We start from the raw sequence: 14,362 nt of genomic DNA on the forward strand, positions 1-14,362 counted from the left end.
AAGTTCTTGTAGAAACATTGCGGATTCACAATCTCACATCTTTTAAGCCAATACAGAAGCTTTGCATCAGACAATTAATCGAGGAAAGAGACGTCAAGCTAACGGCAACAAAGACGTTTTTTGGCGCACGTCCTTCCGGTGTTCATTTTGGTTCCGTGGTTTACGCCCCCATGACAAAAAGCGGGGTGAAAGGTGCCCAGACTAGGCTGCAGTGTGCTGTGTAGCTGTGAGTGTGACGTAGCGCTGAGCAGAGCCGCGGGGAGGCAGAGGGGAGGTGCTCACTCACTATATTGCAGCGAGCCGCGGACCACCAGCCCCTCTTTGCTCCGAGTTTTGTCGAGTGTCACCCGCAAGAGGAGAGAGACATGGCTGGATACTTGAAGGTCCTCAGCTCTCTGTCGAGGTCTGCCGCTGCTCTGTCCAGAAACCCCGCGGTGCTCGCACCGGCGGCCACTTCTTGCCAGACCTTGCAACAAAGAAACTGTGAGTTTGACATAACGTTAACACCACCGAGATGATGCGGATAACCGGCTTAACCATCACATGTCTTGGTCTGCGATTGCTAGTTATCCTACCTAACTACTTACCCTAGTTAACGTTAGCTTTGTGGGGAGATGGCGCTTTAAAAAAATGTAATCCAACATTACGTTGACAAGCTATAAGGTTAATTAACTTAACGCGTACGGCAGCTTTCCAAAATGCCACAAAAAACAGCACTGGATACCGGTGTGGCGTGCTCACACAGCCACGTTAGCCAAGTTGCTTGTGCTAGCCAACTCATACATTTGATTGCGTTGAATGGTCTTCCCAGCTAAAGGAGCAACGATGCTCAAACATCTCGCTTCTACCGTTAGTTAATCACATCACGGACGGCAGGTCGTTTGCAGGTTGTTAAGATAACGACGTACTGTAATGTGGAGGCGGCGAGACGAGATTAGGGCAGAGCTAAACTGAGCTGAGCCAGCTGACCAGACCAGACCAGGCAAGCTGTCTTTGTCCTCTATTCAAAGTTTCAGTGTGTGTTATCCACACCGTGAAGCTAACATTAAATATGTGGCCACCGATTTGAATGGCTCCACTGACAAACACGCTCAATCTGGGCAATTCTATGATGTGCATTGCATGCTCTTTAAAATGTTACATTCCGCTTTTCCTCGAACGTGACAAAATTTGGCAGCAGATGAATGGAATGTCTTTCTGTTAGCTAAACGGTTAGCTATACGTTAGGCCTATAACGTTATGTAACGTTATACCGGTATGTCATCTTGCAAAGAGCTCATCAATCATTAAAATCACGTGAAACCAAGCCAAAACAAGTCACTTAACGGTTAACCAGAACTGCCTTTTAAAAGCACGCATAACAATTCAAGACTTGTTCTTCAACCAATCAGATAACATTCTGAAGTAGCCTTTGGCTCTGACTTGAAAACTTTTCCCAAGGTCAGCCACAGGAGGATACGAGACAGTTCTAGAGAGCGCAATGGCTGCCATAACTGTCCTACATAATATTTTCCATCTGGGTTAAATCAAGACTAGCCATGCATGAATTTCACTAACGATCTATAGACTCACATACATCTGGCTGCATACATTCTCTGCTTTGCTCCATGCTTTGGAGAAGTAGCCTATGAAGTGATGGGTCAGTTGAAGGGCACTTTGTTTAGCTCTGTACCATTGAGGACTCTACTACTAACAACTGTCATTGAATCAACGTGTCATTTGATCTTTGTAGTCACCTTGTTGTCACTGATGAGTTTGATAATCGCTCATTGAGTGGATCTCTGTTAGGCTTGATCAAACAAATAGGCTAGGCTCCAGAATAGATAGATGAAATGGTCTGTTCAATGCTAATGTTAAAACATTAACCCACACATTTCTCCAGCTGTGAGACCTGTCTGCTACTCTTAATGACAAGTGAAGAAGATCATTAGCTTGAACAGGCATACCGTTTTTAAACATCCACACATGCATTGGCATTGGCACTCCCTTCTGATGTATTGTTTACTTTCATTCAAAATAAAATTTGATATTTGGCAATATGCTTATATTTGAGACAAGGGTAATATTTTCAAAACGATCATGGTTGAGACTGGTGGATTGACAAGACAGTTTGCTGTTTTATTGCAGTCACAAGTTGCATTGTCTTTGCCAGCAGCTTGTTTTGGTAATTACATGGGCTTTAAATCTCACATTGCTTGTAAAAGTGGCCAACATGCTGTTTACTGACTGTGGATTTCAGAGAGACAAGGTGTAATGCTCCTATTGGCTTCCAGTATAGTTACCGGTAGTAAACTTTCTAACCTGGCTTACCACCGCTTCCTTTACAAATGGTCAACATTTTGAATTGAGTATGGTCAGCATAATTCAGTTCATTAACTGCCCTCTCCTAAAGGCCTGCAGCCTAGCTGGTTTACAGCTGCTAACCTTGCTACCTGCTGAAATGCCTTTTCTGACAACTTGGTGGGATTAACCCTGAAGCTGTTTCAGGCCTTACAGCATGTTGACAGTTAACCTGAGTTAACCTGAGAATAGATAGCCAAAGGTTATTCCAATGACCTTTTCAAAGCACCCTTTGTTTTAAACTGTCCTTGACTACTCACCTCTAATCTGGAAAGCTTTCACTAATAAGGGCTTTTCAAAGATTACGCTTAGAATGCTTGGCCTCCTTTTGTTATTCTACATCTTCAATGTGCTGCTGCTGTTGTGTATTTTACTCGATTTCATTTAACATTTATTCCCTCCCTATTTCATTATGCAGTGTAGTGTGATCTGCTGTGTGCAATGCCTAATTCATTCATTAGATTGGGGTTTATCTTTTCTGCTGACTGGCACCACTTCTTTAACCTGACACGGCCAGCTTGTTTGATACACAGAACCATCCACTCGCTACACTGTAGTGGCTATAGGAGAAAAAGCATGTAGGTAGGTAGGCTTATCCCTGACGAATATGTAAATGACGTGGATGTGGCGAGCCCACATGACTCTATAACTGGTCCCACACGACCACAGCGCTCAGTTTGTTGATCAACTCAGAAGTTACATAACCCGCGCTCACCTCCATGCTGTACTCCTCCACTCCTCCACTCCCCCCTGCACTGTCTCCTTTCTTTTCACAGGAATTGTCCTGTTCTTTGTGCAGATTTAGGTTAGACTGTTGTGAAGTGCTGCCAAACAGTAGCTGTTAATAATGAATTTCCCATGATGCACTGCAGCCAGGACACTACTGGTTCAATGGCAGATGGAAGGGGAATATCGATCGTTTTATTTGCTGTGGTCTATTAAAGCAGCTACGAGCAAGATTTTCGATTGTTATTAAACAGTCTAAATTTAATATCGATGCATGACATCTTACCTCTAATAGTAGACGAGACCAACGCAGAGTAGCCTCGCTTGAACCCCGAGTGAATCGGCCAGTGTTAGTCTGTCTGTGGCCAGGGCAGAGCAGGAAGTGAAATGAAACGGTTTGCAGCAGCCACTTCGGCCATAACCACAAAATAACTTCCAAAAAACCTGTTAGAATATAACGAGAGATGTTCGCGAGAGTAGCAAGCGTGTTCCTTGTTTATGGTCTGTTGCTAGGCAGAGCGAAACGGCGGAAGGCAGGCAACTGCCGTGAACCGTTTCGTATCTTATTGTTAGATTTATTATGTCATCATGAACAAGCACAATGTCAAATATACAAGGACCAAGGCAGAGCAAGGATGCATTCTCAATAGCCAGAGCGGTTTCCAACAGTGTTTGAAAAAATGGTCTGAGAAGCTGTTTTCCACCACCACCATCATCATCATGATGGGGGACGTAGAATAGATAATAAAAAACAATGTAATCAATGACGAGCATTGATCTGAGCATTGATTAGAATAAATCATTATATAAAAAATGACTGTTTAATCAATGTCAGTGAGGCCATGCTTTATTCTTGTTTTGTCTTGCACCACACTCTACATTGTGCTACTGCATAACACATTTGGTGCACTGCAGGGTGTTTTCTGCCTCAACTATAAGGTTATTTTCAGTGTTTAATGGTCATCATGTATCTGTAGCCGGCAGGGTTCATGTGTCTTGCCTAGAGCACGGGAACAGAAGTCAGTCTGTTTGACAGGTGCTACCATAGCTTGACAGTCCCAGTTAAAGGTCACATGTCTTCCCAAGCCCCCATGGACCCTTGATTTCTTTTAACGTCGGGTAAAAACCTGTGTATACTTTTAGAAATTGGTCAGTCTATCTATTCCACTGGATTTCCTATGCTGACTTGCATTATTCTGGTAAGTATCAGGTGGCAGTGGGGGTACATTGACTTTGCTGGAAAGTCAGAATTGTCACTTGATTCCCTGCACCTCCCCCTGTAGTTTGCAAAATGGTCCTGCTGGCAGTCCTCTTCCAAGAGCAGAGGGAGCGCTCAGATCATTCAAATCTAAATAATTCAAAAGCGTCCGGGGCGGGTAGTGTAGCGGTAGATTCCCTGCCTACAAACACGAGGGTCACAGGTTCACGTCCCCGTGTTACCTCCGGCTTGGTTGGGCGTCCATACAGGCACGATTGAGGGCATGTGTCCTGGTCGCTGCACTAGTAGCGTCTCCTCTGGTGGGAATAGCGTGATCCTCCCATGTGCTATATGTCCTGCCGGGTCTGACCACGTGAGACTACCCTGTCTCTGTCTGCCGTCTGTCACATTGGTAGAGATAGATCCCGTTGCCCCCGCTCCTCAGTTTATAATCCATATCATGTCAGTCCGGCTTAAATAAATACAGGCGGTCATCAAATTCAAATGCATCGTCCGTATTCTCGAAATCCGATAAATATCCGCAGTGTTTGTTTACTCCACGCGAAACATGGCGGCTTGATCTCAACTCTCAGCTGATGTGAGACTTGGTGGTTAGACACACAGTCCCCAAGCAAACACAGGCTGAGTCAGGTCAATAATAGAGCGTCTCACATTTATTTATGCCAGTATCATATAATAATGATATGAGCCGCTGCGTGGCAGAAAATAAGTAAATAATTTAGAGGACGTAAATACATGCATTGGAAATAAGGTCCAGGTTGTAAAAAAACAACTGAATTCTCCTTTTAAGTTAAATGTACACAATATGTAGTTTTCTGCCTCTAGGGACAGGGTTTGATGGTGTCGTCAAATAGCGTGGGATCATGAAAATTGTCTTCCACGCCATTGCAGTTTTATTTTTAGTTTAGGATTCCATCAGTGTTTTTACCGTGAGCAGATAGCCGTTGACGTTTCCTCCTCTCTAAAACAAACCTATCCGATATTTTAAACCGGTAAAAACACTGAATAAACGGAATAAAGCCGTTTCACGCAGTTCGGCAGACAGGGCTGCTAGCTGCGCTGTCGCTAACATTAGCTCAGCCCATTTTGAGGTGCGCAGCTTGTTTATAAGAAAGGATTCCTTCAGCGTTCATTGTTCACAAGTTTTTTTTAGCACAATCCGAATTATAGTAGAGGTCTCCTCTCCAAAACAAACGGTAATTAAAACTGGTAAAAACACTGAATAAAGCACTTTGTTAAAACTCACTGTTTCTCCAAGGCAGTTTGGCGTACATAGGACAACAGTGAGCCTAGCTGTTTGTTCAGCCTGTCTAATAACTTAAGATCCAGACATCCAATGATTAAAATCCTCCATCCGGTTAAAAGATATAGCTAAAATCTAAAAAGTGACGGTGAAAAAATAAGAATATAGTTTGCTGGAATTGTCTGAGATCTGGCTAACAGCTAGTCAGTTTCATCACGATACGATATATTGATTCTTTGGACGACGATACCATTATATGCTGATACTGTATCACAAAGTCTGCCACCATACGATTTCGATTCAATTCAATTTAGGCGCATGCGATCAATATGTGACAATATCATATGCCAATTTAACACAATTGGTTACATTTACAGTATAGCAACTCACAAAAAACAACTAAAATATGATTTGACAATTTTATTTATGAATGAATGAATGTGCCCAACCCTCATGGGCTGACAAGACACACACATAAATAAATGACAAACAATCTATTATTTTTAATACAAAAGATAAAAAATAGACCTGCTGTTCACTAAAGTGACACATTTCTCACGTTTAAAGGAAAGAGCCCTTGATGACCTTTCAGTTATGAACATAAGCCATGCACATCAATGCTTCATCACCTTAGATTTACAAGGTGTATCTTAAAGATGACGATATGTATCGACGTTTTCACTTTGCATCGATACACGCTACGATATTGATGATGTATCGATACATTGTCACACCCCTACTAACAGCCGGTGCTCTGATGACGTCACTGAATACTCCGTGTCCTTGAATAAACTTTATGCATTTCTCTGGGTTTGAACATTGGTGGAAACATTTGGGAAAATGTAACTACACAACTAAAAATCTATATTTGAGTGCAGAAATGTTACGTAATTGTAACTTAAAGGATGCTTGTCTTCTGAAGTTAACCACAAAACGAGTCAATGAATGTCGTAGCCACCTGTGATCATGATGTTGGTTGCTCAGTAGTCTGTGACCCTAAAATAAAGTGCCATTTGTTTTCCGGGGGGGGGGGGGGGGGGCTAAGGTTTTTTGCCACTCGTTTTAAGCCAATGTGAATGAAAGCTGGTTTCCATGACCTCCTTTTTATGTATGATTGTAACAGATGCCGACAAACGCATCAAAGTGGCCCAGCCAGTGGTGGAGATGGACGGAGATGAGATGACCAGGATCATCTGGGAGTTCATCAAAGAGAAGGTGCTGAAGTGGCATGAAAGTAAAAGGGAGGAGGGGGTGAACACAAAAACACTGTTGTGTGTGTGTTAATGGTAAATGGACTGCATTTACATAGCGCTTTTATCCAAAGCGCTTTACAATGTGCCTACATTCACCCGTGTGTGTGTGTGTGTGTGTGTGTGTGTGTGTGTGTGTGTGTGTGTCTGCCTTAGAGGAGGACACGCCCACGCGGCCTGACTGCTCTATTTTTATATTGCTGCCTGACACGTGGATAGAGCGGGCGGCTTACTATGTGAGCATGGCAGGCACATGATGTATGAATGATATGGGGGAGGGGTTTGATATGGGGGAGGGGTTTGATATGGGGGAGGGGTTTGGTTGAAGCAGGGGGATGGTGTATTGGCTCAGCAAGAAAACATGGATGAATCCTGGATTAGGGCTGGACAATAATTCAATATTATCATCTTTCAGTGGAAACATATTGTGTGATGATATGAAGATATATTAATATTGTGACACATTTCTGTTGTCAAAAGTGATGATGACAAGCAAATTTGACTTAAACTCTGATGGAATGGTATTGTCAGAATATTACTTGAAAATGTCAGTTTTGGTCGACATCACACCTAACATTACCATTCAGTTAAATTAGATTTACATTAATGATTAATAGATTATTTGATGTGATTTTGCATACATTAACCCTATTGTGATATATAGATATCGAGAAAAATTATATTAATTTCAACTATATCGTCCAGCCCTATCATAGATTAACATTGCCCCCCTCCCTGTTTTCTGATATTTGGTGATGGGTGTTATTGTTTAATTATGGAAATAATGTGAACATGCAATACATAAATGATATAGCTCAGCAGATATTTAGAATTGTAAGTGTATTATTTCATTATACAGGCTTAATAAGACCACTATTTCAGATACTACTATTATTTATTTTTCATAATCATGACACATAATTGTACCAACTTTCATCCCTGTGTCCTTTTTAGGGTTACACCTTCAGTTTAATCTCTGTTGTTAGCAATGTTAGAATACATTGTGTCCAAGCGTAGGTAGGTTGGTTCTGTCTCCTAGGAGACCAGGCTAAACATAGTCCTCCTCAGAGGACGACTATGTAATGCTGCTGCTAGAGTGGACCATGGTTTCTAAGTCCTGCCCCTCTGCATTTTGTCCCTTTAGCTCATCCTGTCCAATGTGGATGTTGAGCTGAAGTATTATGACCTGGGTCTGCCGTACCGCGACCAGACTGATGACCAGGTCACCATCGACTCCGCCCTGGCTACCTTGAAGTACAACGTGGCTGTTAAGTGTGCCACCATCACACCCGACGAAGACAGAGTTACAGGTCTTTTAACACGTCTATAAACGTCTATAAACTTAGTTTCCATTTTATGTTTTATTGCTCAAACCCTATTCAGAGCAGTTGGACTTGTGATCTTTGCCCAAATGAAATTATTTTAGTATATTTAGATTGTTCTGTAGTAGATTGTGTTCAAACTAAAACAAGAGAAAAAAAAAATAGTAACATGACAACAGCGAACAAAAATCAATTCAGTTGATAGAAAATACAGATAAAAAAAACACAAACCTAGAAACAAAGAGAATATGTGCATCACATATGGAAAATAATTACAGATTAAATTATGAAAGGCAGATATTTCCTGCACTCTTTCTTTTGGAACAAGTTAGGGAAAGCAAGTCCACAAATGTGTTTTAAAGAAGAAATATAAAAGAAAAGTGTAATTTGTGGTCTGTGCCATCATTTTTCTGCACATTTTTATTTTCTAGAATTCAGCCTGAAGAAGATGTGGAAGAGCCCCAACGGCACCATCAGGAACATTCTGGGCGGCACAGTCTTCCGTGAGCCCATCACCTGCAAGAACATTCCCAGGCTTGTTCCAGGTTGGACGAATCCCATCACCATCGGCAGACATGCCTTTGGTGATCAGGTCAGCCCCCTTCCAAATCCTGAAGATTCCAGCAATTGTTCTCATTGCGATTCACTTCGGTTCACAATAACAATCTATTTCCCTTGATTCTTCTCTGCAGTACAAAGCAACAGACTTTGTTGTTGACCAGCCAGGCAAATTCAAGATGGTCTTCTCTCCTGCTGATGGTAGTGCAGGGAAGGAATGGGAGGTCTATGATTTCGCTGCTGGTGGCTGTGGAATGGGCATGTACAACACAGATGAGGTGAGCATATTTGCCTTTAGCAATTCTATTTTTTAGTATTTAAAACACACAAAAATATAAAGGTAACACTTAAATTGTTGCATGATGTATTTATATTGGGAAAACTTTACAATAAGGGTCACTAAATGAAAGATTAGTTAATGCTTAATAAGCATTAACTAACTAACCATTAACTAACCCCCAATGATTAAATAATGCCTAAATGAATAACTAGTTAACATGAACACAATTAGTAAATTATTACTAGTTAACTATTAATCAAGGGTGAGTTAATGCTTATTAAGCATGAACTCACTCTTAATTTAGATAAATAAGGTTTTCATGGGGAAAATAATGGGATGTTTTAACTCAGGAAACATGGGAGCAAAACATTACAGTACATGTTGCATTCATATATTTGTTCAGTATATTTAAATATTGCCGAAAAATATGTACCGTCCCCCTACCCTAATCACTCATTATATTCCGTTTAAACCTAAACTTGTAACTCTTTCACAGATAAAGAACCTGATATCACTGTTAAATTCTGCCTTTGGGCATTTCAGAGACTTGTGACTGTAACCGTAGACTAACCTCCTTTGTACCGACTTTGCCACCATTTGTTTGCCTTCGTCAACATGGGTTTGTTTGATTTGACAACAGCAGAGGTCGTGCTATTTGACTTTCAGCTTGTCTAGGGGCAAAGGAAGTGTGAGGTACTACTGTATATACATGCGATCTAATCAGGCCTATATACACAGAAGGTTGTTAACCCCTGTACCACTGGCAGTCATGAACTTTTGGTCTCCCCCAAACAGTCTATTACAGGTTTTGCACACAGCTGCTTCCAGTATGCCATTGGCAAGAAGTGGCCCCTGTACATGAGCACCAAGAACACCATTCTCAAAGCCTATGATGGTCGATTCAAAGACATCTTCGAGGACATCTTTCAGAAGTGAGTGTCTTCTGTCTTCATCTTTGTTTGACGTCCTGTAAAGCTACGGTTTGTGACACAAAGCACAGTCCAAAGTGCTTCCACTGTGCAGCCAGATAATCAGAAGCACCAAGCACATTGTCTGGCACCATTTTATTGGAAGTGAAACTCTCTTTGACAGAGGTGTTGTTTAAATAATGTTAAAAAGTGATGTGTGGTAAGTAGTTTTAGTTTATGTTGTCGTTGTTCAACTAGTCTTTCTCTGGCTTGCATTCGAAAGTGTTGGGCAGTTTTAACCCTCACTCGTGTGTGTGTGTGTGTGTGTGTGTGTGTGTGTGTGTGTGTGTGTGTGTGTGTGTGTGTGTGTGTGTGTGTGTGTGTGTGTGTGTGTGTGTGTGTGTGTGTGTGTGTGTGTGTGTGTGTGTGTGCGTGCGGTAGGCACTACAAGCCTCAGTTTGACGAACTGAAGATCTGGTACGAGCACAGGCTTATTGACGACATGGTCGCCCAAGTGCTGAAGTCCTCTGGAGCGTTTGTGTGGGCCTGCAAGAACTATGACGGAGACGTCCAGTCTGACATCCTCGCACAGGGTGAGACGTGCAAAAATGAAAGCACAGCTTCAGGGGAAACTGTGTCATCATCCAATACTGGCCATTTCTGAGCAGAAAGGAAGTCGTATGAAGTCTCTGTGCTAACTCTTGTCTTTTCCTCTTTCAGGTTTTGGCTCTCTGGGCCTGATGACGTCAGTTCTTGTGTGTCCCGACGGCAAGACTATTGAGGCTGAGGCAGCCCACGGCACCGTGACCAGGCACTATCGCGAGCACCAGAAGGTTACTAGCCATTAGTCTTTATCGGTCCTATGGCTGTATTGGAGGGGGGTGAAACATTTCAAGTTGGAAGAGGAATATGAAAATGTATGACCTTGCACACAGACTGCATCATATGTGAAGTTACACTGCCATCTTGTGGTGAAAATTGTTATGATGCTCAAAAATGGTATATTAATGTCCCATCTCCATAGGGGGGGGGGGGGGGGGATCTTCTCTTGTCGTACATCAGTATAAGCTAATAGATTGATTGAATCCCTCCTGTCTCCACCTTCAGGGCAACCCGACCAGCACCAACCCCATCGCCAGCATCTTCGCCTGGACCAGGGGGCTGGAGCATCGTGGGAAACTTGACGGCAACCCTGACCTTATGAAGTAAGAGATTGATAATATTGCGATTGTTTCTCTGAACACACTGACGTTCGGATGAAATGTGTCTTTTTTTCTAAACGTTTTTGTTCGTCCGCAGGTTCTCCCAGACACTGGAGAGGGTGTGTGTCGAGACCGTTGAGAGTGGCGTTATGACCAAGGACCTCGCAGGCTGCATCCACGGCCTGCCCAAGTAAGCTCTTTAATATTTCTATAACTCAAGTTCTTTTTATTTTAGTTTTTTTAAATTGTTCTGTTCTGTGTCTCGTTGTAAACAATCGGTCATGACGGTGATGTACACTCATCCACTTTATTAGGTACACCAAGCGTATTACCGGCAGGACCCCGTTTTCAGCCTGAATTCTTCAATTTGATAGCATCACACAACCGCTGATTTTTCGGCAGCACGGGCATGCTGCAAACGTTCTGCTACGTCTCATCACAAAGGGGTTTTATTTTTTTTTATTTTTTTTATGTAACCTTTATTTAACAGCAAGCCCCATTGAGATTAGAGCCCTCCTTTTCAAGGGAGGCCTTACTGAGATTAGCAGCAGCTAAAAAATAAAGGGGTGGGGGGGGGGGGTGGCAAATACAAGAACAGAACAGACTACAATAACAGCATAGGATATAAAAGTATAAACTAACTAACATTTCAAAAGAAAAGTCTGGCTTTACAATTTGTGATCCACCTTACTGAGGCGTGGCAAACTGTATCAACCATCTGAGGACACTGAACAGAGGTATGCATGCAATGCATATAAAAGATGACTGTAATCCAAAAACGGCAAGAATGTGGCAGCCACAAGTCTTTTCATAAAACACAATAAGGGGGGGATAACTTATTTTGAACGTAAAGACTCAATTTAAGCTTCAGCTTTTTAACCAGCTATTATATATGTGGCTTAAACATACGCGAGTTGTTGGTAGTGTAGAGGTAGATTCCCTGCCTACCAACACAAGGGTTGCAGGTTCGCGCCCCCGTGTTACCTCCTCTGGTCAGTCAGGGCGCCTGTTCGGGGCGGAACTAGGGAACTGGTGGGAATAGCATAATCCTCCCACGTGCTACGTCTTGCCGGTGAAGCTCCCCGCTGTCAGGTGAAAATAAGCGGCTGGCAACTGCATGAGTTGGAGGAAGCATGGTGCTAGTCTATGGCTCTCCCCAGATCGGCAGAGGGTGGAGGCAGCAGGGGGAAATTGGCCAAGTACAATTGGGGAGAAAATGGGGCTGGGGGGGGGGGTAGTAATAAATACATAAGGGAGTTGTTGATCAAGATCCCCAGATATTTATACGAGCCAACTAGCTCTGTTACCTTTCCCTCTTGAGTGACCAGGGAGGGATAAGGGATAATCATATTATGTGGCCTCTTTCTGGAGTTGGCAAACAACATAAGCTTGGTCTTATCTTGCTCTATTTTGGGTTTAAATGTAGGCGCTGTGCAGACCATTGGAGTAAACTAGAGTTGTGCTCTGGCATTCAAGCAATGCTGGTGGTGTAATCAAAGTGTGCAAAGAAAATATTGCCCACGCTGTTAGACCATCACCAGCTTGTACCATTGACACAAGGCAGGATGGACGACGTATGCCATTTTGTTTAGCCTAAATTGAATCTGATCCTGCTCTGGAACCTGGCATGGTGTGTTCTGATACTCTACTCCACTTATTCCTAAAGTGGGGTACATGTACCCCCACTGGGGTACTCGCAGTGCCGTCGGAGGTATGCCAAAAAAAAATCTGTAGTACCCTCTGGAGGTACATGGGGTACCCATCAGGAGGTTGAAGGTTTGAGGGGGGTACAGGACTTTAAAAAAAATTGTGAACCACTGTTGTAACCCATCTGCTTGAAGGTTTGAGGAGTTGAGCTCTCCCGAGACGCCCCTCTCTCCCCTCTGCTCATCACTGGTGTGCTGAGCTGTTGTTTGCATAGTTGTGGTCTATCTGTTGGCTTGAAGAACTCTTCTCCTTTGACTGCTCTTATCAATGAAGGTGGTTTAGCTCACAGGACCACCAATGATTGAATGCTTTTTTTGTTAAAGGGGGGGTTGTATGAGGTTAGGTACTTGCCGACAGTCACTGTACTACATGCAGTAGAATGTAGTCAGTGTGGTAGCAGTTTGGCGGAATGGAGACCGGGCGCATCAGGCAAGTAGAGCTGTCTGCCGAGTGTGAACAGGGTCGGGTGCAAAAACGTTAAAAACAACAGAAAAAAACAAACTCCAATGCCTCCATAGGCATAATCCAAGTCTCCACAAGCCCTGAGATGCCAAGTTGACTTGAAAAGATGTCATTTAAACCCCGTTGTAGTTGAAATCTGCACTGTAGCCAGGAAGTACTAAATTGGCATCTCAGGGCTTGTGGAGACTTGGATTACGGCAAGTGAGCAGTATGGAGGCATGTTGTTTCTTTTTCCTCCTGTTTTTGTTTTTTTGTTTTTTTTTTTGCTCATGGCCCCATTCACATTCAGCAGACACCTCTACTTCAGTAGAGGTCTCCAATCTCCCATTTCTCCAAACTGGGACCACGCGGGCTGCATTCTACTGCATGTAGTACACTGACCGTCGGCAAGTACCTCATAGAACCCCACATCAAAAAATCCAAACTATCCCTTTAAGACATCGTTCTCTGCAAAGTGTTGAGCTGCTGTCGTTTCGGCTGTTGGTTAGATGCTGGAAGTGGCGTCTTTAGCACCAACAATGATACCATGTTCAAAGTTGCTTAAATCGTGCATTTTGCCCCATTCTATTGTTTGTTAAATAATAAATGTAAAAGTTGGAAGCTGAGTATAATCTCGTGTTTCATCTCTGATATGCCGTGTCCTGTCTCGTCTCCTCAGCTGCAAGCTGAACGAGCACTACGTCAATACCACGGACTTCCTCGACGCCATCAAGAATAACCTGGATAAGGCCCTCGGCAAGTGAAGGACTTGAAGGAGTATGGCTTAGCCTAGAGATGGCAACGTCATTATTCTGTTTTTGTACCTCATTTTTAACTTAAAAGGTCAAGAAAACCACATTCATTTCATTTGAAGGAAATACTACTGTAGAAAATTACGTAGTGCTGTTAAATGCTATTCAGCGGCTGAGAGCTGTTCTTCCATCTGATGCCTCGTTCACTAGCCTGTCCTTTTATTTCCAAGGTTTTATTTTTGTAATGTGAAGTACTGTATTAAAATACTGTATAATGCCGCCTCGCGGAAGACTGAAGCCGGTCAAACGTACTTGCCAATAAATCCCTCTTGTTTGACCCTCGTGTTTAGTAGTCTGCTTCAAATCAAACAGGGAAAGGGTAACCGTTTTAAAGGTAAATAAATTTATTATTTT

At 42.8% G+C, this 14,362-nt stretch overlaps 1 protein-coding gene across 1 annotated transcript; it reads left to right on the forward strand.

Moving 5' to 3' along the window:
• The first annotated feature begins 280 nt into the window (after window positions 1–280).
• Window positions 281–14,285, forward strand: idh2 (isocitrate dehydrogenase (NADP(+)) 2). Its single transcript, XM_083654466.1, has 11 exons — window positions 281–483; window positions 6,652–6,743; window positions 7,923–8,088; window positions 8,532–8,692; window positions 8,793–8,936; window positions 9,734–9,870; window positions 10,288–10,439; window positions 10,567–10,679; window positions 10,954–11,051; window positions 11,146–11,238; window positions 13,876–14,285. Exons 1-11 carry the CDS (start codon window positions 366–368, stop codon window positions 13,958–13,960), a joined length of 1,359 nt encoding a protein of 452 aa, XP_083510592.1. The 5' UTR covers window positions 281–365; the 3' UTR covers window positions 13,961–14,285.
• Window positions 14,286–14,362: the final 77 nt, after the last annotated feature.

Source organism: Poromitra crassiceps (assembly GCF_964638095.1).
Source record: "Poromitra crassiceps genome assembly, chromosome: 18".
Taxonomy (NCBI): domain Eukaryota; kingdom Metazoa; phylum Chordata; class Actinopteri; order Beryciformes; family Melamphaidae; genus Poromitra; species Poromitra crassiceps.